This window comes from Meleagris gallopavo, chromosome 21 (genome assembly GCF_905368555.1).
Source record: "Meleagris gallopavo chromosome 21, MGAL_WU_HG_1.1, whole genome shotgun sequence".
In the NCBI taxonomy this organism is placed as follows: domain Eukaryota; kingdom Metazoa; phylum Chordata; class Aves; order Galliformes; family Phasianidae; genus Meleagris; species Meleagris gallopavo.
Genome location: NC_139424.1, coordinates 8383165 through 8409018, shown reverse-complemented (window position 1 = coordinate 8409018; position 25854 = coordinate 8383165). Strand labels below are relative to the sequence as shown.

Here is a 25854-nt window from a genome sequence, read left to right as displayed (position 1 = left end):
AAACAACTCCAATTTGCTGCCACTTCCCTCTTGGGAAATGGCCAAGACACAGTTGTGCCCGGCAGACCCATTTGTTTTACTCAGGTGATTCTCCTCCCTCAATGACCTCTATTAGTTTAAGTTTTAATTTAGATTAACCCCAGCACCCCAATTAACCAGTGAGGGGAAAAGCTAAGCTGTAACTAGTCATAATTCTGAAGTTAGGATTTATCGAAGTTAAAGTTATTAGAAATGAAGACAGACTGTCCATCTATTGCTAGTTTTCTTACAAAAATTTTAACATTTCACAGTCAATAAGCACCTTACCTGCACAGGCCTGAAGGCTGTCGGTCACAGACATTTCTCCTTGACCACTCCTCTATTTTATTGCACTTACTGCATTTGTTCTGTGTCCTAACGGTCCTCTTGGACCCCAAATTCTACGACAAAGTCATCTCACTGCATAACGCAGTTGGTCTCCTCAGCCACTGCTCCCAACACCCCAGGCGCTCTCCCATCCCCAGACTTGTGTTAAAACGTTGTTTTACTCACCTCTAGTCCTGGCTCTGCACGTGAAATCCCAAACTTTGCAAGTATTTCAATTTTTCTGGCTAAATCAGTTAACTCAGCACTGCTACGTGGTAACAGCTCTCTTTCACTGCCCACACACTTCGCTACCTATTTTAATTCAGATTGGAAATGTCTGCCTTTCTAAGAATATAATTATATTTGTTTAGTCCTGACATGAAAACACTCCGTGGATCATCAGAGCAAAAGCAGTTTTTCATGCACTGAGATAAGACGTACTCCTCAACACATGGCAATTTCAGTACTTTATGAAGCTGGCACTGCCATTTATTAAATACATTACAAGCACAAGGTTTTCCTAAGCTTCAGCCTCCTGCGCTTAGCACAGATACCTTGTTCCTAAGAATCGTGCAAATAAAAAGAATAGCTGGCCCAAATCCAACCTGGCATAACTCCAAGGAAAGTGCTCCACAGAAGCTCTGCAGTTTTGTCATTCTAAGCAGATGAGTTCAGTTGAGATGAAATAACTTCTTGAAATAACTTAAGGATCTACTACAATCATTTTTCATAACTGTGCTCTACCAATAACAACAACAACAAAAAGTCACCTTTGGGTAATTCAGTAATTTTTCTCTATTGTGTAGCAATGTTCACCTGTGAGAATCACAGATGGAGATCTAATGCCGGAGCCCCGATTCTCCAACACAGCAGCACCAGGAATAGCAGTAAGTTCATATTCACAGCACAAGTTTGAGCCATATATGGAAAGCTGAGTGTGAAAATTCCCAGAACAATCTACAGAGACTCCAGATGCTAAGAGATGACTCACATTCACTGATCAGACAGATTCAGACCACAGAGTCAGCTGCATTAGCTTGGTGAGTATTCAAAAATAAGTGAAGTCATAATGCCAACGCAGATTGACAGACACTTACCTGGTGATAAAAGTCATCATCATCAAATATTTCCTCATCGATGTCCTTCAGGTGCCTGTTGGAATCTGTCTCAGGGAGGACTTCCTAGAAGCACAAAGGAAATACTGAACACTCACATTTGCATGCTTCCATCCCCAGCTCTGACAACTTCACATGTAGCTGCTTGTAAACACTTGAAAATAGGAAGGAATGGAGAACAGCTCCCATCATAGAAAGCTTTTAAGGACTAGGAATACATTTTAAGGCAAGGCAGAAATGCTGCCAATGCCAAAACAGATTTATGATACCTTTGCTAGGAAATAAATAGGACTACACAAAGTCTGACTGGCAAAATACTACCGATATTTGTAAAGTAACGGCAAAAATACATCTTGCAAGCGCAGTAATTCCACATGATCTATCAGAATTGAGTATTTATTCATTCTTAAATACTAAATTAATAACCGACATACTACCAATGCACTCTGTAGGTGACATGCAGTGTGATTTTCTGTGACTTTCTGGGTTAAAGATTCTAAACTCCAGAGTCAAAACAAAGCTTTGTAGCCACTGCCTCAGGCAGATTTAGTGACCACCAGCTCCTACAGCACAGGAGGAGCACGGTCAGAGACCAAACGTCGTTTTATCCTGTCCAGAACTGGCACAAGAGATAACACACACACCATAAAACTGGAATTGAAATGTCTACATATTGTTGCTAGTCATTGCATTACACGAATCAACGCTCAGGTTCTTCATCAATCTCACAAACAAGAATATTACCTGGTAAAGGCTAATTGTTTTGCAGAGTTTCACTGCTTCTACAGCACGAGCTATATAAAGAAAACACCCTTACCGAATTTTCAGGCAAACATTCAGGGGCTGGATGGGAATCCTGCTCCTTCTTCCCCAGCACTCTGTACACTGATCGCTTGGTCTGTGTCCGCCGTAGTAATCTCTCTTTGTCCATCAAAATATGATCAATCTGAGTCAAGATTGAACGCTCAAAGGCACCGAAACCCTGCAACAACATTAACTAGTGTCAGATAATGCAGAAAGCTTTTCCTCAAGGCAGCAATGTTCCTCTATCTTTCCATGTCAGCGGATAAGCAGACAGCATTCCAAGAGGAGGGGGCTCAGGTTTTGTTGCACAGATTTTTCCTATTTTTGTTATTTTTTTTTATTTCTCTCTCTCCTTCCCTTCCCAACCTGAGGTAGCCTGAGGCACGGCTTAATAATAAAGTGCCTTTGCTGCTCTGGTTCAGATGAACTTCTCAATGATTAATATTAAACTCACAGATGCTATGAGAACCTGGATCCTATGAGGACATGATTACCCATGGTATTAAAGTATACATGCTGTAAAGGAGGAGGAACGTATTGTCCTAATCGTGTTGTAAAACATGAACTACTTCTTGATCAAGCAAAACTTGCCTTAGGTTGGAATATCCACAACAGGAGACTTCCAAATCCACTGCTGTTCCACAGATCTCTACTAACCAATGTTGGCACACACAAAGACTTACCTTGCCCATTTTGCCAGATGCCAGCTTTGTCTTCTCATGCCATTTCTGCAGGATGTTGTTCCGGTATATCCTGTACTCGTCATACCTCTTGGCTATGAACTCTGGGAAGTCCTCCGCCTTCAGCTTTCGTTTGGGAGGGCGCTTCCTCTTCTCCTGAGCTTCGCCTGCTCGCTCTTCATCGCTGCTGCTGGGAATTTCATCATCACTAAAAAATAAACAAATACAGACTGAACACCCTACACCTGTCTAAGGCAACGTGTGAATTCTCAGCAGCCCCTCTGTTACAAGTCAGACCTGTTCCACTCCACGGTGATACTGATGGGGAAGGAGCTGCAGTTTAGTCTCTCCTCTGCTTTCAGAAAGATTACAAAACAGACTTCCCACTCTGGTGGAAGGAACGTCATTCACCCAGCATGGCTGTCACCCAAATCCAACAGCAATGGAGAGAAAAGCAGAGAACGGGTATGATCAGGAAAGCTGTACATTTTCTCATTTAGTTGGAGACCAAAGCATTCAGAAAGATCTTCTTTTGTATTTACCTCTCAGGTTTTGATTGTTTTCCATCCACCAGGTGCCTTGTGCCTGGGCATTGATAAAGAAACTCATCCTGAATGTCCACTAGTACTCGCAGCAATGTGTCTATGGCTTTACAACCTGCAGAACAAGAGACACAAGCGACAATTTCATACTGATTGCTGCATTTGATAAAAACTTTGCTTTGCAGAGCCTAGTTTCTCTTCTCAAATCTGAACTGCTGCCTCAGCTACCGCATGTCCAATCAAATGTCTCTCTCCAACCAGCCAGTTGTGGATTTAACTTCACGTTGATTTATAGCTATTAATCTTGAACAACATCACATTGATAAAGAACAATTATTTCCTAAAAAGGGAGGATGGGAGGGAGGGCTGCTTTCTAAACTTTCGCCTGGCTGCACATTGGGAGTACACTGATCTAATGTTTCATTGACAAACATTCAGTCTGCACAGCCTGAAGGATTAAGATACTGAAGAAACACAGCAACGTGTGAAGAAGCGTTCCATGACACACACATCTGACAACAGCCTTCTCTGCTGACTAACTAACTTCTCTTTGCATTAAGTTTTGTGAGAGGTCAGTTTCAGCCAAATATTGTGAAGCAACACGAAGGAAAATGTATATAAACACATCCCCTCTCCGTGTGACCTCTGACTTTTCTCTCTTGTACATAATGTGCGTGCTTTAGGGGGCAGGAGGAGGGAGGGCACAAAGAGAAAACGAGCTCCTGCGGGGCTGCGACTATTGCTGGTTTCTATGCTGCTGTGCTCACCACGCAGGAGGTATAAGAAATTAGATTGTAAGTAAAATTAAATGTAGCAAGATCTGATCTACGGGGAAAACTTAAACAATGACCTGGCAAGTTTAATGAGAGGACTCTGATCAGAAAAGCAGAACTGCTGGCCACAAATCCTGAAGGTTGATCTGATGTTCCCTATCCAAAGGCTCTCAGAGTTGGCAATTTTTCTGTATTTATAAAACAGATGCAGATGTAGATGCAGAGAAAATGATCTCTGTTCCAACGACCTTATGTTCTCCAAGGGCATACAGTGGAGCTGGCTGTAGGGAAGGGTTAACTGCACGCTGCTGCCACATCTGTTCTTTAAAAATAGCTCTTTTGTGGCATGCAGCAAGCCCCCTGCAGAACACCCTGATCTAAACAAGTGTTTGGGTGTACACAACCACTCCTTCCGCACCTTGCTGTACATCAACCACAGGCTCAGCTCTTCAAGGCAAAACCACAGAGTACGCCTCTATCCAAAACCCTACACGGAACCGTACAGATTCTTTTATGTTTATTCTCACCACCCGATTCCTCTTTTGTTAATGGAGGACGTGGAGATCATGGGTAGAGTGAACAGCAGATCTTCATCAGCCGGACACGGGCAGCACAAGAACTCAGCCCTGACACGCAGAGTTCTCAATACGTTACCACTGTGATATCGTCTAGTTGTCACCAACTTCAGATAGATTATGGCCTGACCTCAGTAACAGCAATGTTGGAGAGGAGACGCTGTTAGATTTCAGATTTTTGTTGCAGATCAGCAGTCGGACTCCCCGAACCCAGAGTTCATTACAGAGACATTCTGACAGCTCTTCTATATAAACCTATTAACGGATTAGGTTTGCTGTACTTGTAAAACAGTTGTGTGCTCGCATCAAAACAATTCTAAGAGACAAACAGACAAAAGCCCTTAAAAACGCATTTGTTGTACATGTCTGCAGCTAAAGCATCATTTCCAAAGGAAATTGCCCCCACCCTACCCTGAGTGCACAGCTCACAACAGCAAAATCCTTCCCACTGCCTGCAACACAGCTAAATGTCCCCAGAGCTTCCAAAACTGTTTATTTTCTACCCGCTGTCTATCCTCCAGCAGCAGTGCTAATGCACCCCAGGCAGCTTTGATCCTGTCAATTACAACTGGAGTAGCACTCCAGCTCTTCTGGGGTATATCAGGGCCACGGCAAGCAGGCAAGGAATAAAGACAGGCTCAAACTCCCCCAGGCTATGAGATACGGACCCCAACAGAAGTGGGGATGGGAAGCAATTTTATTTGGAGTGAAGGGGATGGAGAGGGCAGGGAAGACAATGACCATGCGTCTAACCAGGTGGGAGGGCTAATTATTGCAGACAGCAGCTTCATCGTGAGCCTCTTACAGCTGAGTAATTTCCTGCTTTCAATTCGTGTGTATTTAATAGCATTACTGGATGGTATTCTCACTGTTAATGTTGGGTGCTTAAGTGCGCAGTAAACTCAACTTCAGAAGCCGAGTGTCACCTTCCCCTGCCTTCTCCTCACCCAACACAGCCCTATCCATTTCACACGCGGATCCTGGAGGGACTATTTCCTTCCCATTCCCCTTCCCTTCTCTGTCTGCTCTTCCCTCCAACACCCTCATCTGCTTTTACACTGCCTGCACTGGGGAGAAGACTTAAGTCACTTATGAACGAAGGCTGCGTAAAGCAAAACCATTCCACAGATGCATGCAGGGTTGTTCTGAAGGAAAGCCAGGCACTAACCCTCCTGCTCTCCAACCCTCCCAGCACGTATCTACATTTTTAATGCTGCTCATCATCTGAAACAGACAATTAATCAGAAAAGCTACAAACACGGAGCTTTCAGGCACACCAATACATTAAGAAAACCAACCAGCAGTCTTCACACGTGATAACCATGGCTTCTACCTCCTGCTCTCCCTCCTGCTCCGTGCACAGAACAAAGCTAACAATACCTCTGTACAGCATAACACCTGCCCTCAAGCTGGGCCATAAACCATCGATGAAAACAACCACAAAACTCTCTCCCCTTGCAGAAGTTACTTCCGTATGCCCAACTTGTGTCCTTTGAGGACAGGTGCCCCAGCACTTCTTTGAAAACAAAAGCATCTAGATCCCTTTATGGAATATGAGCCACTCAGATCCCCAAACAACCCATATTCCATGCATGGAGTGGCCAACTAACCCCAGTACAAAGGCAACATCCCCCCCTTCCATCAGAGCTTTCCTAATACTATCGCATGGGAAAGGAGAATTGATGCTGAGCGGGATCCATCTGCAGCAAGTATACAGCAAACATTGAATGCAACTTCCAGCTTCAATGGGACTCAGGGTGCCTGGGTAAGATGTTAACTTGTAAGAGTCACTTTTAAGAGTCTACGGGAGCCCCTTCATTTTGTGTACAAGAGTGAAAGAGTTGTTCCAGATTCAGCAGACAGCATATCAATCCACCAAGGAAGCTGTGAGCCAGGACCAGTAAATCAAAGTGTGCCTTTCTGTTAATACTCTCTCATACGTTCTCATTTTATACATCCCTTCACCCATTCAGAAAGTAGCCCTGGAGTATTTAGCTCCATTCAGGGATAGCACTGCCATGTATCAAAGTGTCAGGAGCCCCACCAGAGATGGAATCTGTCCTACTGTTCTCAAATCACAAAAATCAGTTTTGTCAATGCTAGTGGCTACAGACAAACCAGCTCTGCTGTCGCATCCCCAGCTCCTGGATGCAGGTACCAACCCACCAGCACATCTCCCTGCTTGCACTGGGGGCTCCCATCACTGTAAATTCAGTGCTTCTACAGCAAGGTAGTTTCACGTGCTGATAAACATCCGTGCTCTTCGACATGACCTCTAAAAATGGGGTTTCATTTCATCTTCCCAAGCAGCTGCAGAGAGCAGCAGCTGGCGTAGAGCAGCAGGGAGTGGCTGCACACAGAGACACTTGAAGTCAATGGAAAAAGCGGGTGCCTCGAGGCCACGTTTTCAGAGGTATTCACAGAGAGCCAACCAGTGAGGCTCCAGGAGCAGCTCCACGAGGCAGGCTCCTCCCTGCATGGCTGCCTCCATCCAGCACAGGGCTGTGAGCCACAGATGTGTGGTTATGGCGGTCAGAGATGGAATCCTAAAAACTGGGGCAAAAATCCAGGATTTCAATCCATTACGCACAGAAGGAGAAGTGCTGAGAGAGGCAGCTGGGAACTAACAGCGCTTGGAAGCTCATGTGTAAAACAGACACTGCTCACATTGCCCAGCAAACTGGTAACACCATCAGATCTCCCAAGGCTGAGCTGCCAAACACGGGGGTTCTGTCCCACCATGGGAAGCCACCACATCCCCACTGCTCAGCACGAGCTGCCCCGTGCCAACGGGAATAAGGACTCCAACGTGTCTTATTATAGCAGCTGTGCATAATGAAAAGCATTGTTATCAGGTGCACGTATTTATCCCAACATTCAGATGAAGAGGGGAAATTTTCTCTGCTTTCAAACGGCGGTGGGACAGGAGTTAAACTACAGGTCAAAATGGCACTCAATACGCCGGCCCCAGAACAATACTTCTCATTCAAATCCACCAGCCAGCCACTTGCACTAGTCATCCCCAGCAATTAATCCCCCAAGAAACACGTTTGATTAAATCTTTTCAAGCAAATCCTTTGCTTTGCTTTTGTTAGTTCACTTCTTGTCAACATCTATTAAAATATGCCTTTAATTCTCCCACAATCTTAAAAAACACCGATTCCACTGTCTTCAACTTTAATCAACTGTATGGCCGGCATTTTTCATTTCATAATAATGTGCTGTTTGGAATTCAAGAGGCAGGCTCAACATCAATCATTCGGCAAGAATTTTTCCACTGCAATAAATATGCAAATGAGGAAAGCCAGTCAGTCGTATTTCAGGCCCGACTTGCTAGTGTTTTAAAAAAGACACAAATTTATTAATTGCCGTTGGCCAGCGGAATCCTATTACTTTGGGCATTGATTACAAAGCTGTGTGAGTGATTATTGTGCAACTCGCAGGCTATCCAGGCATGAGGAAAAATTATTAAAGCAAGGCAGAGATTATCAACTCAGAATAACAATAAGCCTTAACATTTTAGGCCTCTAACTTCTTCAACAAAGAATTACGCCGGAGCTCCACCGTATCGTAATTCTGAAGTCTGTCAGTGTTACTTCTGGAGCTCGCTCTATATTCCCAGCAGCAAAGTGATGCTCGCAGCCTGGGAAGGGCGGAGGGACTCCTCCAGGTATGGCATCCCATAACACCGAGCTCAGGACAACCACTTTCTGCTACTGCCACTGCAGGGGATCAGCAGGGCCCCAAAGTGCAGCTCCCGATGCAGCAGGCCGCACCCCCGCCTGCCTGTTTCCCCCATACACAGAGGTGGTATGGAAACACAAAGCTACAGTGAGCTGGAGGGACAGGAGCACCAGGGCAGCCCAGCAGGGCACCAAGCCTTAGCGCTGAGCTGCCCATCTCGTTTCTTCCAAACGTGGTGGTGTTCAGAACATGTTTCTCAGCAACATCAGCTGAATGCAAGCACAAAGCACTTTAAGTCTGCCCGGCTTGTTTTTAGGAAATAATTGGAGTAACGTTCCCTTCACGCTTCCCAAAACACTGAGTTCCTGGCTCTTTATGAAGGGTGGGAGGAAAGAGGCCTACTTTTCTGCTGATGGCGATGAAAAGATCTGCTCCACAGCAGAGGCCCAATTTGCTGGTTCCATTGGAATGCAAATGATGCAGAAGTCTTTGCAGAGGGGAAAATTTTATTCCTTCAGCACAAAGGAGCCAATATTGCAAACTGCTTTCACACACTCCCAAAGTTACAGAATGGACTCAATTTATTCCTTTCACTCAAATATTACTGCATTTGACAGTAAGAACAACAGGATCAGACATAGATGAGCTTGCTAAAAGTAAAGCAACTAACTAGATGCAGCAACAGAATAAAGGTTTGGTATTGGAGGATGTTATTAGTGGGGACTGGGGGAGGGGGAAAGCTGAGAAAGGAGAGAAAGAAACACTTCCATGAAGTTCATGCTCTGCTGATTCGCCTCGACCGTCATCTTTTGATATCAGCCCGAAGCAGGGAGGGATGGGGCTCATAAAAATGAGATTTATAAAAACTGATGTTTTACATTACTGTAAGTGTAAAGAAGCTGACACTGTGTGTTCCAGTCTGTGCCAGGCAGGATTCCCCAAGTACACAGGCAGGAATGAGAAAGGAGGAAGAAATGTGAAATTTCATAGTTATCTTGATATTAAGGCCAGAAGGGAGCAGTAGCCCATCAAGACTGACCTCCCCATATAATACCGGGTCATTAATTACATTTATCATGACAAGCAGTGAGTTTCCATCTCCAGGTAACCAATTGCCAATTAATTCAAGTTAACTGACATTTGCACATGCTCTTTGGATGCTATGCAAGCCTTTGTTTTCCCACATCTTGTTTGTGTGGTACACACACTAACGTGCACAGGTATTTAGTTAAACTCCATTTAATGAACTATTAATTATCTTGAGAAACTCAAGCATAAGCAAACCCATTTGATGTTCCTGAAGTGTGGTGAAATCCCATGGTCTGGAGCCTGTGTGTATCAGGTCAACAACTACATCCTTCCCTACCTTTTTTTTTATTTTTTTTTTTTTGCACTAGCATTTAAAGAAACCTCAAACATGAATAGTGTCCAACACATATGGCTATGGAGATAACCTATAAAATGGGAGCATTTCAATTTTAGCACATCTGTACAAGAGAAGCACATACAAATTCTGCTCCAGGTGACTAAATACCACAGGTAACAGCCTTGACAATCAGCAAGGAAGGGCAAGCAGTTTTTGCTCTGAAAAAAAGCCCCAAACTCCACTTCAAATAAATACCTTGTGCAGCATTGCTGCTCAAACCACAGACAGTAAGGACAATCCCCACAATACTGGTGCCTCACACAGCCCAAACCCCAGACTGGGATGAACATACAAAACCCCCATGACCCAACTAATAAGCACACAGACAAAACAGAGCTCTGGAGCTGACAACTGTAGCTTTCTTTAAGATTTGTAGTTCATACCTGTCTTTCTTGCTGCCACATACACAGAATGGCTGCCCATCCTTACAGATCCTACTTCTTAGCAAAAGCTGCCTTCATTTATTTCTTCATTTCAGTTGAGAGTAAAATCCTTATTAACATCACCAGGCTTTGGCTCAGTCCCACACAGAGTTGCACAGATTCTTCACTAGATCAGAGAGAAAGGCGAAATCTGGGGATACCTGCATCCACACCTATTTAAAACCAAGCTCACCACCTCACAAATCAACAAGCACGATGCTTTTGTATTCATAAAGTGTCTAGACTAATACAATTCAATTAAAATGAACTACCAGTGTTAACTGGGCTAGATCTGATCATGATAATTTACACTCAGGCTTGAAACTCAGTGCCGCTGTCACACATTTGTGCAGGCTCCCAGCAAAATCTTCAAAGCAAGAATATATTTAAGCCCATGATCTCGCCTAGCACCAATTAATCCTGTAAGTGGAAACCACGTAATCTGCCTGTGCCTCAATCCCTCCCCCTGCAGCCCTGTGACACCCACCTTGCACTGTATCACAGCATTATCTGCTCCAGACGTACGTATGGGCTACATCTCAGCTTTAAGAGTGATCCATGAATTGAGACGATAACAAAATTTTGACTAAAATCATTGGCAGCTGATTCCTGCAGGCTTCTCTGAGAAATCCCAAGCTTATGTTGATAAAGCACATTTCACATGGCATCTGTTCCCTATAACCAGGTGTGCAAAGTGACAAGGCAGGGGGTGACATTGTGCTGCAGTGAGAAGACGACCTCCTGCCAAACACATCCTCCTCTTGTACAAGAAAGGTAACAGATTTTCTAGAATCTTATCCCAATTTTGTCTTAATCTTACCCGATTTCGTGATAGGTGACCCTACTCATGGCAGGGGAACTGGAACTAGATGTTATTAAGGCCCCTTCTAACCCAACCATTCTATGACTCCATGATTATTCAAGCTAGCCAATACTTAATCAGCATCTTGGACATGACTTACATGGATAGTGAATAAAAACATGTTTTAAAGATGGGGAAATCATTGTGAACATAAGATAAACTAAAGAGAAAGCAAACTGAATCTTTCCCACTGTCTTCAATGCAAGTGGGATTCTCAACCTCATCATTCAGAGGCCTTCTCCACCAACGGGCTCCACTCAGTCACAAGCCAGATAGCTGTCAGTGGAGCAGCAAACCAACCCTATGTACCAGGAGTCCAACACAGGCCATTGCCATAAAGGTCCACAAAGCTCCGAGGCCATCACAGCCCTTTGCACTCCCTGCAAATGTAACCTCACTCCATCCCAGAAACTGAGACATTTCTAAGAGAGGTGAAGCATTTGGACTGGACTACAATACTCTGGAACAATAAGTCAGCACCTCCTTTTCCCAGAGGTTCCCAGATAGCCCTGTACAGCTCCAGGCAAGCACCACCAAGTTTTGTTAGTGTACCTTTTAGCCCTACTTCTCAACAAAGTACAATTAAATAGCACCCTTCAATGCTCATCTGTGTGTGTTAATGTAATACACTGCTCTTTTGGAGAAATATTGAAGGGGATAGCATACCAATGCTCTAAGTACAAGGAAGCAGGGCTTCTCTCTGGCTTATGCTCTGTCCCTGAGCACAAGGAGCACTGGAGCTGTGCATGGGCATGATTCCAGAAGCTCATGGCCAGAGAAAACACCATCACGACCAGGAAAAGAAGATAAAGTTGACTACAGACAATACAAATCAAAGCTCAAATATCACTGTGAGTTGGGAAGAGACACACAAGTTTCAGCAGAATTTTAAAGCTGGATGCAATGCTGTAACTATTAGGAGCCACTCAGGCACTGTGCTGAGCAGCTCAGGCTGCTGCCAGGAGGAGCTGCTGCTCCATTAACACATTAATAACCCAGGCAGCTTTGGGGATAACAGCCTTGCAAGCCCAGGGAGAGTTACATTGTGGTTTTTGTTTGTTTGTTTGTTTTTAATATACATATACTTTAATCTGATTCATTTTATTCAGATTTATTTTCTTATTGATCACCAATCTTTGCAGGGCCGTGCAGAAGTTACTCAAAGTGTGAATAACAGTTAAGATGCACTGTCACCACTTCTGCTCCTCTTGTGAGCCAACCCACTCCTACAGCCCCTGCCTGCTTCCCATCACAGCTGTGTTCTGCCATTTCTCCAGGACTCACACTGAGGAAACCCACAGTTTGGTATCTTCTCTCAACCCACTGACAGACTGAGCCAAAGTAAAAAAACAAACAAACAACAACAACAAAACCATTCAGCTGGCAGTTTCTATTTCATGGAGCTGCCTAACTCAAAAGTGAAAGGACATGCATGTGAAAAAATACACAATTATTGATCATCTTTAAGTCTTCCAGTGTGCATCAGCATCTTGCCACCTGCAAGAGACCCACATGAGTTTCTGTACGTTCTTACTTAGCTTTCTCTCCAACTAAAAATTGAAAATAACGCATTATCCCCATTATTGTTAGCGAATCACAAAGCATCACTGTCACATCCCTAGGTATTTTTAACCAGGACTGTAAAGAGAAAGGAGTTACAGCAGCAACAACAGAGCTGCAGAGTCCTACAAGCAACCCCAGCTCCTGGCTTTTGCTGAGAGCAAGAGATCTTGTCTACAGCTCTGCCTGCCCCCCTGCCCAGAGCTAGCTGTGGCTTTTTGTTACTGGATGAGATCCCCAAGCCTCGGCACTGTTTAATTCCTGACACTGGATACAGCTTCACCAGCGTGGCTTCCACCTCTGCCCCGACTCCTTCCTGCCCTTGAGGTAATTTTTGTGCCATTTTCACAACATCTACTTCCAACCTTCCTCCTCCCTGAAAGCAGACACAGAAACATGAATGGCAAGCATGCAATCTGCGCAGAGACACGGCACAGAAACTTGCACCTTGCACTCTTTTTCTATGTAAATAATGCAAGGATCCTGCGGGAACATGCCAGGGATTGGAATTTTTAATTAATGGGTCTCTTTAATGTGCAAATCAGGAGCAGATTGCAAATTCTGACTTGCATTGATTATGAAAACCATTAATTGAACGTGCAAGACCCCAAACGGAGGCAACATCTCAAGCCCTGGACCAGACTAGGAGATACGGTGCGAGAGAATACAAACATATCTTGGAGAAACAGACTGCCCTGGGCAGCAGCACCTCACAAACATGAGCTGTGGGAGCTCACGTGTGCAGTGCATTCACAATTTGCACTGCCTTCAGAGCGCAGCCGCCGTGGTTCTGGTATTAAGAGACCTCCCCGACTTTCTCCATGGATGCAAAGCAGGAAGAAACACGAGTTCCACGAGCACAGTCTGCAGTGTGTAGGTTAAAAGGAGGATTGGAAAAAAAAAATATCTGGGATATAATTAAAGATTAGGAAAAAAGAAAAAGTAGCACGGTGCAAACAAAGCAATGCTGTCTCTTTAAACAGGAATTCATCCTATATAAATTATGGCCATAAACTTTTCCTGCAGCGCAGCCTAATTAATTCTTGTTCTATACACAAAGGGAAATGCTGGGTGACAAATGGGTGTGAAGCCTGAAAGCTGCCAGGTCTGCAAAACATTTTCTACTTCAATTTATAAGCAATTTTGCAGTAAATCATCCACCAGAACCTGAGATCTCAGGAATCCAAGATTGTCCAAGGTACATCTTTTTTTTTTTTCCCATAAAAGATTACAAAAATAATAAATTAAACACCTGAGTTTTTCCTAACATGCAACCTCAGAATTCGGGAAACGTGTATGACCTTACCATTTTTTGCTCAGATTTGGCTGTAAAACTGCAAAAGCACGTACATCATTGCTGCCTGCTCTTTAACATCATCAGTCAGTCCCTGGGGAGCCTCGCTGCCACCACCAGCTGCACAAAGAGCTGTCACAAGTGGGACACACCAGCAGTTTTCCACTTCAACAAATTCATCCTTCCTACAGGCAGGGAGCAGAACCTTTACAAGCAAGGGAAGGGCTTTGGATAACACCAAAAGCTTGCTAGGGAAGCTCTGGAAGAGGTGTAAGGGACCTGGGGGCCAGAGCCTGCAGCACTCCTAGCACAGAGCCAGGACTTTGGGCAGCACTGCTTCGTGCAGCTTCACACACCAGATCATTTCCTCTCATTCAGAAAAGATCATGAAAGCACGCCAGATTTATTTTATGGATTTGGAAGGAATTGCTGAGGCTTCCCTGAAAGGAGAGGATCATCCATTCCAAAACGGTGTCAATGTCATGATTATCTTAAATCCCATCCAAGTCTGAAGCATGCAATGGAACAAGCTCAACATCCAGCATTCACAAAGCCTTGCCTTAAACCCATGATAAAACGATTCATCTTTAAACCTCCTTGTGCCCAATTCTTTCATTTTTTTCCTGTCTGGAGAATGGGTTCCTGCCCACAAGCTGGTAACACAACTGAGAGGAGAACGTAGGAGTGCAGAAATGTACACTCAGCCCCCCACCTCACTGTTTAGAACTGAGTTTCTAGAAGCTTATTTGTATAGAACCCACCAAAGCTCTCAATCAGAGCTCCTTCTGGAAGCTGACTGATGAAAAGTGAGACTGTCCTCCTAAATCAAGGTCCATCAAGAAAAGCTTTAAATAGATTACAATACACGTATTTTTTTTTTACTGACTTAATTTCACTCACTGAAACTAAGGCTTCACAGTGCTGTTACCCAGGCATGAGCTCCCTAACAGAAACCATGCCACAGCTCAGACGTGCTGGGCAAAGCCCTTGCTGAGTTGGGATGTCCCAAATCCCTCTCACAGGGCCCAGCACCACCAAGTTGGGGAGAAATTGGTCACTGTCACCCACTGCCTTCCTAGACTCTCCTAAAACTTGTGCACACAAAGTTGTGCCTCATATTTCATGCTTGGCACTTCCCAGCTTCTGGTAAGAGCACCTCTGCAGAGCAGAGAAATATCTGCTTAGACAACAGTGCAGGTAATCACAAACAGCTGCTGTAACCTATTTTACTGTACAATTACAGACTATATTTAAAAAATATATAAAAAGAAGTTTAAACTTAGACCCTTAGAGAACACCAGCAAACGCTAAACAAACACAGTAGCATCAGAATGCTCCTAAGCTCCTTACTCCCCACCCATCAGCCTGGCATGTCCCCTGCTAACGTCACCCCAGTGGGTTGTTCTGCTGCCTCCCTACTCAAAGTGGAACCTGAACACAGGTCACCTGGAACAGCAGAGTAAACTGCTGCATCTTTCCTGTCCGGATTATGGAAACAGGATGGGCAGGGAATCACAGTGCAGTTATTGCAGCAGATTTTCCTTTAATGTACTGGACACCTGGCAGATCAACCTCTCTGCTGTGCATGGTATTACACTACGTGTTCCTGGATGTATTTTGCTTATGGGAAATATCAAAATGTCAACCATTGTTTCTGTTAAAGGTCTTTAATGATATTGCATTTTAGACTTGTAATGAAACATGGTGCTCAGTGCAGTTTGTAATGCATCTCATTAAACACATTAATAACATGCGTTTTACTGAAAGGTCAGCTTAGTATTGCTGGGAGTTTGCCTTCTTTTCCTTAATCACTTCATTTAAAGCAGCTGAGTTAACTTTAAAACAAAGAGTCCCACCTGCTATAACTCCAGATAAGCTGATTAGCTGCATGCTCAGGTCAGGTGTGAGCTATAAGATAACAGTCAAACCCTGGCACAGGGGCAAGGCCCAGGGTCAGGCTGGATCACAGCAAAAGTTCTTAATGTAATTTTAAGATAACTTGTGCCAGCCTAGGTCAAAGTCTCTCAAACACACTGGTATCAGTGTTGCACATTCAAACTGAAGCATTAATAAATTAAACAGATCCACAATGTACTCAGGTTGAATACTTTGTGTTGATAAGCTGGAACATGCTGATTTGCCATTTTGGAGAATCTACTACAACTCTCATCAGATCAGTATCATTAATAGTGATCCTAAAAACCAAACACCTGAAGCAACTCCAAACTGAAATGGTATTTGCTGTTGCTTTGACAGCACAGGCCCTCTCCTTTGTGCTGCATTAGTCCTGGTTAGGACAAATCAGTGCAATCACAGACCCAGCATCTACACAGCATCTCAGACAAAGAAGTGCCCCACCAGCTTCACACCAAGCAGCGATAACCAAGCCAGTTATTCCTAACATCCAATAAAGAAGAGATAAATGAACTTCAGTCCCCACACAAAGTAGAAGCAGCAGCAGGACCCAACCTGAGACTCACCAACATCACGTAAGTGACAACACAGGCTGCCACAGAGCAATCAGACATACACAGACATGGGTGATGGGAGACATTTTCTCGGTCTGGGGTCAGAAATACTTCACGCTTGAACAGCACCTAACCATAATAGCAGCAGAATCAGCGCAAGGAGAAGCTGCTACAAAAAGAAGGATGCTCACCTCCCTCTGAAGATCTACGCTTGCAGAAGTACTCCACAAAGTAGTAGCCAGCCCTTAAATGAGATTTATGAGGAGTGGAACCTGGCTCTACCCCTTCTGATTGCACAGATGAATTGCCTCCACCTGTGCTCCCACAGGGCTGACTGGGTTCTTTCTCCAGGTGCTCAGTGGTTCAGGCTGTTCCCATATACTAATTAACAATTAAGGCAATATAAACTGACAGCTAATACTACAAACATATGCAACTCAAAGCCCTCACTTTCCTATTAATTAATATTACCTCTCACACAGATAAAAACACATTGGCTACAGCAGACTCTACGCAAAGTAAGAAGTTTGAAGAATTCTTACAGCTCTCCACAGCACTGTCGAATTCCTGTCCACCTTCTTTTCTGAAAAGGGGGAAAGTATCTGGCTGAGGAAGCCGGTTGACTATTGCAAGTGCCTTCTGCATCTTGATTCTGCATTCCAAGATCTGATCACACAGTGCTTCATAAGAGAAAAGGGAAAAAAAAAAAAGTTATTTCACAAGCCAAAGCACAAAGCACCCCTTCCCCATCCTATCTACATCTGACTGCAACCCTGAGAACCACAAAAATTCTATTTGCTTCACTGGTAGAAGAATAACCTGTAAATGGACACTGGTAATTTGACTGAATAAACTGGAAGAAACTTCAGCATTCACAGAAAGACAGAAGACAGCACCACAGCATAGAACTAACAATTTAAAGTCCCCCTTCCCACCCAAACTACAAGTATATTCAGTGCAGGTTCAATTAAGCCAGCAGATATGCTCCATAACATTAGATTTTGTAGGAAAAGTGACATCAGCATGCATAGCACATTTAGTGCAACATCTGCAAGTGACATGGGCTGCCACAACTTGCACATGCACTGCACCAACAGCAAGTTAACGTGCTGCAGTGTCTCCTCTGGCATGGGTAGCATCTGTATTGTCAGCAAGGTGAATCTCATCAAAACACATAGCAAACATGCACTAACCTAGCTGATTCTTCACCGCTTTTCCTTTTTCCACCTCATCACTTTCTTGTCCCTTTGAGAATGTCATCACCCCCCCATCGTCCTCGTTGTCACTGGTGTCTTTAATGTGGTCATGGTCTTCCCCCTCGTATTTCTCATCATCACTTCCTTCTTCCATGCTGGCATCATCTTCATCTTCTCCATCACTGCTCCCAACATCATCCATCCCCTCTGCAAATTTCTCAAAGTCTGTGATACTCTGGAAACTGAACTTTGGTGCTTTGGCAGAGGAACCTCTCTCTTCATCATCTTCCATATTATCCTCCTGGTCACTGCCAGCACTGCTGGCCTGCTCCTCTGTTTTACTGCCCAAGCTGCCATTGTCTTCCGAATCTTCACTGCCACTATACCACTCATCTAAGGCTTCTTCAGCTGTTAATTCAAAGAGAAAAAAGATCTGTCACTCTGCAGCATGCATCAACAATGGCTACTGATCTGAGCAACAAATTGTTTTTGTTTTGACCAATTAATGAAAAAAAAAAAAAGAAGAAAAGAGGCTATATCCAGGAAAAGATTTCAGCTCTCATCTTCTGTAACAATAATTAGTGACACAGTAATCAAACTAGGTGATCACAATCTGCTTTACGTATCCTTAAAATAAGATACGCTTGCAGTCCTCAAGATCTACCGGCCTTAAAATGACAACTACTTCTTTCCCTCCACACAGCATTCAGACAGGGCTTGGCTGAACCTCATCTCAGAGATACTCACAGCCCCTCCTCACCCTGAAGAAGCAGACTTCTTTTGGGGATTTCCTTTCCCTTACAGTCAAAATGGCCTGAATTTCAGGAGGGCACTCCAAAAAGACATCCAACTTATTTGTACTTATTTGTTTATAAACCTCTGCCAAGGATTTAAAGTTCCCCATCTCAGTTGAGATGGTCCTAACTCAGTCAAGCATGCTAAAATTATAAACAGTGTAACTAAAAGCATAAAGAAATAAGATTTCTTACCAGATCCTTCTTCAGAGAGAGCATCTCCCCAGAGCTCTTGCTGCAAGGCTTTGCGAGATGTTGCTTTTCCACTGTACCTTTTATCAGCTTCTAAGAGGGAGGCCGAAGCTTTTTTCCGTATATTACCAACAGGTAAAATGTCATCTGCAGTCTCATCCTCAAACCTGTCAATCACTTTAGCAACTGTGGCTGTAGGAAAAGAAATAAAAAATGGAGGAAGTCTATCTAAACCGAACTGAATTCCAGGCCAGAAGCAGCTGCAGAAAGCAGCCATCCTCCTGCATGGGAAACTCCTCTCGCTTCCACAAACAAAAACACGCCGTAAACGTGAGGTGGATGGCAATGCTTCATTCTGAACGAGCACTGCCTGCGTTCACACCTTCCTCCCCATCTCCTCTCCCTTTTAGAGAGCACACAGGTTGCAGGTGGAGCCCATTGCAGCCCTTCCACAGAGCCCTGAACTTCACGGGCGCTCTGGGAGCAGCGTGGTGCCCAGGACTCACAGCACTGAACGCCTGTGCTTTGCGTTTAACGAGTCAGAGAGGAAAACTGCGATTCAGACACGCTTTAACCTCTTCTCATATACCTGAATCGCATAAATACGCAAACGTTTCAGGACGGCTGAAGAAACAAAATAACCGCACTGCAATTATTACTCGTCTCGTACCTCCCTGCTTCCCGCGCGGTTCCGAAGCGCCGCTTCCCCCGCCCGCCAGCACAGAGAGCCGCAGGTGCTCAGCAGGGCCCGCCCGGCTCCGAGGGACGCTTCTGGGCCCGCTTTTCTAGAAGTTTCCGACGGGATCCGCTCCCGGCCTGCAGCGGAGCCCGCGCGGAGCCCGGCTGGACGCTGAGCTCGCGGAGCGCCGCGTGGCTGCGTGCAGAGCCGTGTGCCCGCCCGGGGCTCCCAGCCCGCAGCGCTGCCGGTCGAGGCACAGTGGGCCGAGGCACAGCGGGGCGGCACTCCGGCCCGAGCCGCCCCATCCCCCACGGCGGCGGCAGCGGCAGCGGCGGCGGCTGAGGCTCCACGCCGCCACGTGCGGCCCCAAACCGGCAGTCCTCCAACCGGCCCCGGCCCCGGCCCGGCCCCGCCCGCACGGAACCCTTCTCCGACCCCCTCTCACCTTCCTCCGCGTCGTCCTCAGGGTCTCGCAGGTCGGGCCGGGGGTTGAGCAGCTCCTCCAGCTGCTGCGCTAAGGGCGCCGCCATCTTCCCGGGCGGAGGGGGGCGGGGTCTGGCGGCGCGCTGGGCCCGGTAGAGGCGGGGCCTGGGAGTGGGGCGTGGCTTCGAGTGAGGGCGGGGTCTTTATATGGGCGTGGTCTCGATTGGGGGCGTGGCCTAAGCGCTCCGCGCGTGGTAACAGCGCGTCCCGCGTCTCTCGTCTTTTGTCTGCGTTAAAGTACGCGCGGTGCTTCGAGCGGAAACCACCGCCATAAAAAAACCGAAATCCACCATCCGAGCCCTCCGGAGGGGCCGAGCTGTCCTGCCTCCACCGCTACGACGGGGAGAACGCTCACCCTACGCAAGACTGTCGTGAGAATTCATACGAGCTGGAAAGCAGAGAATGACGGGCTCTTACAGCACGGCTGTCTTACACAACTCACAGTACTACTTTTCTTTCCCCCCCCCCTATTAGCACACAGCTGCACTAGCGCTGCCATGTGAGCTATGGGGCACTGCCCACACCTGTGCTGCATCCCACACCTCTATGCGGGACCCCAGCAAAGCAGTGTGGGATGAGTGACCCCGGCAGAGGCTGGGAACCCCCTCCCGGCCCTCAAACACGACGTGTCACCTGGAAACGGTGGCTGGGAATAGAGGGCAGTGCAGCTCTTGTAGGGAGTGAGAATGGACCCAAATCGGTTTCTCTAACGTGAGCTGCAGACGGGGGCCCAAATCTCCCACCCCCCAGGAGGGGCCCCAGGAGGTCAGTTTGGACCCCGTGTTTGTGGTGGTACCGGTGTGTTTGTGATGCTGCTAGCAGCAAGCTGCAAAGTTCAACTGCATCGAGCAGGCGGTTTGCTCGTCCCTTCCTGCCAGCACCCGGCCCTCCCTCACTGCTTATCTCCTTCTGAATGTTACAAAGATTAATCCCGACATGCATTCTGATTAGAGCACAGGAAGGCGCAGGCCAGGCCCGGCGCTTTTCCACGGCTCCGGGATCCAGTTTGGTTCCCCCGAAGCAGGAGCGTTCAGTGCAGCCGCTCGTCCTACAGAGGGCAGAGGAATATCATTAATTACGGGCCCGGCGGCTCCCGCTCCCTGCCGGCCCGCACGGCGCCCGCAGGAGGAGCTCGGGGGGCACTTCGCCCCTTTCCCCCCCCCCCGGTCCCCTACGGCTCCTTAGGAAGCCGTGCAGTGCCGTCTGTTGTGAGGATTGCGTCTCAAGTTATGTAAAAACTAACGCTCGCTGGAAATGCACGTTATCATTACAAACAAAAGCCTTGGATTTTATGCGGTCAAATATTACGATTCTCTTTCAGCTTTATTTTGTATTTATTTTCTCATGGTCCGAGTGACAGCTCTAATGCTCTGCACTGTATTTTAGGTGGTTTTGCTGCTGTGATGTGAAATTAAGGCTCTTCCATGTATGTTACAGACAGATTTCCAAAGCAGAAGGTGCAAACCGCCTCTGCTTCTGCTTTATTTCCCCTCCAAGTTCACAGCCGTGTTGTTTCCAGACTAAAAGATACCGTTACAAACAAAGGCAGGAGAAATAAATCCAGAGGAAGCGAAGGAGCAGAAACAAATGCTTACCTGAGCAGCTCCTGGGCCGTACTCAGCCAACCACAGAAGCACTGGTGATTGCCCCATGCATAATTGCATTTTCAAAGCTCTGCACTTCATGGAGTGAAGAAGGGATGTTTCCGACCCAACCCCAACAAATGATAAATACCCCCTCAATAAAGGCAGGGCAGCATTTAGCAGTGCTTCATCAGAACGTGCCCAGTGCAATTCCTAAGCACTACACAGCGAGTTGCATGACTTCTGTAAGTAAAAGATTGGCTTCAGGTAAGGACATCGAGCAGAATCTGTGGGATTCAAGTCCGGAGTTGTTAAAATGTTCCACCAGCACAGGCTACTTCTTCACAGTCCATTCTCTCTCTTTTTGCCTTCCACTTAGTGGGGTCATTAAACCAGGCTCTCAGACTCAGTTTTAATTTCTGGTTCACATGCCCTCAAATCACGCTGCTGTGGATTTGGTTCATAACCATTTTTTAGACAAACACGATATCCATACACTTTAATTTCAGACCATCACAAAAGCCTGTTTCTGCAAGGCAGCGCACCACACCAAGCCCTCCACCTGCTTAGAAGCTACAGGCAGGAGCCAAAATACCCGACATCGTTTCTTCGGCATGCTTGCTCCTCATTTTACTTTTCATTTGCACACTTATCTGCTAAAAGGGGAACAGACCCCACGCACGTCACAGATAAACACAGGGATTTTTGCACTATGAGCAGAACTTTCCATTTCTCCCACGTATTGGTGGAACATTTCATCTTCCAGGAAACTGCCCGATTCAGAGGCAGCTCCGGCAGCGAAGGGCTCACGCTGCTGTGCCTGTGTCTGTACCCTCCCATAGGGTACATAGAAATCCTCTTCCAGTGCATTTCTTAAATACGTCAATAAAGAAAAGCAGCCATCCGTCCCAGGGCTCCGGGGGATCCACGCAGCAGCAGCACCCACATGCACTGTGTGGCATTGGCAGCAGCAGGACGTGACCCATCCACGGATGCTGCGTGCCTCTTTCCTACTTTTTGGTAAGCCAATGTAATTTTCCAATCCATCCTTTTCTCGTTTTAGCCGCACTATTTTATTCTTAGATGTTCTTTTTGTATCAGCGATTCGATTCGTCGGTGAAAAAGGAGAAAAAGAAGAGGAAGGAGGTGGGGGGAAGAAGAAAAGAGCTCACACCAAACCCATCTGCTACGAGGAAATACATTGCAGTGAATTTAGAAAAATCTCTCCCTCTAAATATTTGTTTAGACTTATGGATGAACTTATTAATGTACTTCGTATTTATTTGAGTATTTCCAATATCCCTAATGATCATTCAGTCAAAAACCACAACTGCTTCCGAGATCTGATCAACTCTTAATTGTTCTTACACCTAAAAACATGATGAATACAGCTTATCCACATAAACACACGGACTGAAGATACTCCTAGCAGACAGGAATTTTAAGGCCACTCAGCGACAGCCACAAAACCTTTTCAGATGGAGCAAAAACCTCTTTTTCGCCCCAGAGAAATCTCCCAGAGTGAACCACGTGTGTGTGCTCTCTGGAGCACCGAGAGGAACGCAGCAGAAAACCTCAGCACACACAGCCTGGCCCCACGGGGCAGCTTCTGTCCTGAGGTTCCCCCTCCACCTCTCCCCGCATCCAACACGTGTGGCTGCAGCTCTGACACAGAGGCACTGCCCCAGCCCTCAAACCACCGCTGTCCCGTTAACAGAGCTGAGCAGTGAGTGCCAAACACACCGAGATACCAGCAGCCTCTCCAACGGCGGCCGTTCTGCAGGAAGCACGCTGGGACTGAAACCAAGCAGGAAATCAATCCAGTTCTCACAGCTCCCAGTAACGCTGCCCAAAGAATGCACCGAGCACCATCAGAGCACACAAGCAGCCCTGAGCTCGGGTCAGGATGTGGGCAATGGGAGCAAGGCAGCAGCCAGCTGAGGGATTGCACGGTGGGTGAGCACAGCGCAGTCAGAGTGCCCTTCTGGGGCTGTGGTACGGCCAGCACGCTCCTGCCCAGCAGCCACACAACGCAGGGCTGCCCTTCCTCCCATTAATGAATGAAAAGCTCTCCAGACAACAAGCAACTCAGCGTCGTAAGCCGGGTCTGTGACTGAAAGCACAACAAATACCGTTTTGAAAGAGGCAGACAGCAATCCCAAATGGATTCGTACTCAAAATATATTTCTTTAATGGTCCCATTAATTTTAGTTAGAACTTCAGGAATATCTTGTGGTCATCTGGAATACAGAGCACAGACATAAATAAAAGCACCTCCATAATCTGCCTCGGCCCTACAGATACGCAGCAGTCGATTGTGCTGAACAGAGAGGAAAGTATACCTTAGTCTGTATGCTGGGATGGGAACAGAAAGCCAGACTGATTGCTTATATTTAGTATGTATGAGCATGCAAGGCTTAAACACAACATTCTTGCTCGGGGAAAAACTCTAGGCCACTTCCTAGAATAGCAGGAGCATGTAAATCACCGCTGATACTTGTAAATTATATTTATTTATAGATTGGTATCATGCACCCGTCACTCAGCGCCTGGGTACAAATACACGCATTAAAATAATACACATCATTTGGCCTCAAATCAGAGTTTGAGTGCGTTCCTACTCTCGGGGTGCACGGCTTTACAAATCCCCTCCTGCTCCCCACGCCAGGGCCTGAGCAAAATGGGGATGGGAAGGAGAGCAGCACGGAGGGCAGAGAGGAGCAGCCGCTCCGTGCCAAAGCGGTGCTTCTGAGTGCTGTGAACCCACCGCATTCTAAAGGCGCTTTATCCTGCAAAGTATCTCCTTCAAATAAATGAGCTCAACGTGAATAATACTCACAACATCTTCCCGGTGTCCTTTTTCCTAATAAAGCAGTACAGTCCTACGTGTGGGATTGCAAAACCTTCAGCATCGCCCACGTATGCAGAGATCCCCATCCGTGCCAAAGGACGTCCCGCTCCCCGGGGCAACTCTGCAGTGTGGGCACCGAGCTCTGCTGGGGGGGACGGCACCAAAACCAGGAGCAGCCGAGGGAGAAAAGATCAGAGCCATTATTCTGAACGCACTTTGGGAAGCACACTGCACGCACACAGCAATGGACGTGGCACGGCCGCCTCGCCGCAGTGAAAGAATTAATATGCGCACGTAGAAGCCCTCCAAGCAGCACATGTGTTCCGAGGGCCTTCTCTGCAGCCCTCCATTCACGCAAGTAATGCTACTGAAGTCAATGGAAACGCTCTTGTAAACGAGGACTTACAAGAACCCGACGCCACAATGATTTCAAAAGCAGTTTTGACTCTGCGATTGTTGCTGGATTAAGGTCCTCAGAAACACCGAGCGCCGCTCTGAAAAGCACAGAATTCAAATCTGCAAAGGGCTGAGGCCTCCATGCTGCATCCCGGGAGCTGTGATGGGCACGTTTGGCTTTGGGCATGGGAACCACTGCTGGGTTGGCTCCTTGTGATGGCAGAGCTGCTCTGAGAGCGAGTGGCAGCGTGGGGAACAAGGCAGGCTCTCCTGCCTCCCATTAGAAACCGGTGACCTAGACTGAACCACATCACATCTCTGCCTAAATTAGCATGGAATAAACTGTATGAACACCCCGGTGCAGGGAAAAAAAAAAAAAAAAGAAAAAAAAAGGAAAAGAAAAAGGAGAAAAAAAAAATAAAAAGGGAAAAACGAGTTGGCAGACGTGATTTCTGCAAAATGAGATCCTCGTTTAAAATAATTGATTGGACAATAAAACAGCAGCACAGACCGGCAGCACAAATAGCAGTATTTATAAACAGCGTTTGCACAGACAAGTAAAAGTTTGTAATGAAGGGATTACCCCTTGCTATGCTCATGTAAATGCAAAACAGAGGGAAAAATCACGGCAAGGATACAAAAGGCAAATGGATGAGCCGGGCGCTGAGCCTCGAGGTTAAGAAGCCTCCCTGCCTTTAATAAATTGTTTGTTTAGAAACACTACCGATGGATCCCTGTTGTTTTTTGTCCTTACAGCATATATATGTATATAAAAGACGTTTTGTGTCGAGGGTGAGCTTTTGCTTCACCCGGACAGGGGCACAGCAATGGGAGCAAAACTGCCGCTGAAATTACAGATCGTACAACTTGCAAGCATCGTGAGTTCAGAGCGAAGAGAGAAAGCACTGAAGTGCTGAGAGCGGAGAAATCTGCGCCTCAGAGCGAATTTCTGCGCCGACACAAAATAAAACAGAAGCCCGACGGAATCACAATTAGCAGAGAGATGAAGGGAAATACGCAATTAGCGCCCTGCCATCCCATCATCGCAGCGGGCGGAAGGCGCTGCACTGAGCTGCGATGCTGCAGAGCTGAAGCGAACCCTCCAACGCTGCCCGAGCCCTCGGACCGCT

The 25854-nt window shown here is 46.3% G+C and overlaps 1 protein-coding gene across 1 annotated transcript in view; it reads right to left on the bottom strand.

The window, feature by feature from the left end:
- Positions 1–20003, bottom strand: part of AATF (apoptosis antagonizing transcription factor) — a 41120-nt gene extending 21117 nt beyond the window's left edge. Inside the window, exons 1-8 of the mRNA XM_085241098.1 lie at positions 19857–20003; positions 18736–18924; positions 17744–18154; positions 17093–17230; positions 3487–3601; positions 2948–3152; positions 2278–2442; positions 1443–1526 (exon numbers count right to left, since the gene is read on the bottom strand). Coding sequence (XP_085097224.1) covers positions 1443–1526; positions 2278–2442; positions 2948–3152; positions 3487–3601; positions 17093–17230; positions 17744–18154; positions 18736–18924; positions 19857–19941 — 1392 coding nt within the window. The 5' untranslated portion in view covers positions 19942–20003. The remainder of the gene's footprint in view (positions 1–1442; positions 1527–2277; positions 2443–2947; positions 3153–3486; positions 3602–17092; positions 17231–17743; positions 18155–18735; positions 18925–19856) is intronic.
- Between the last annotated feature and the right edge of the window lie 5851 nt (positions 20004–25854).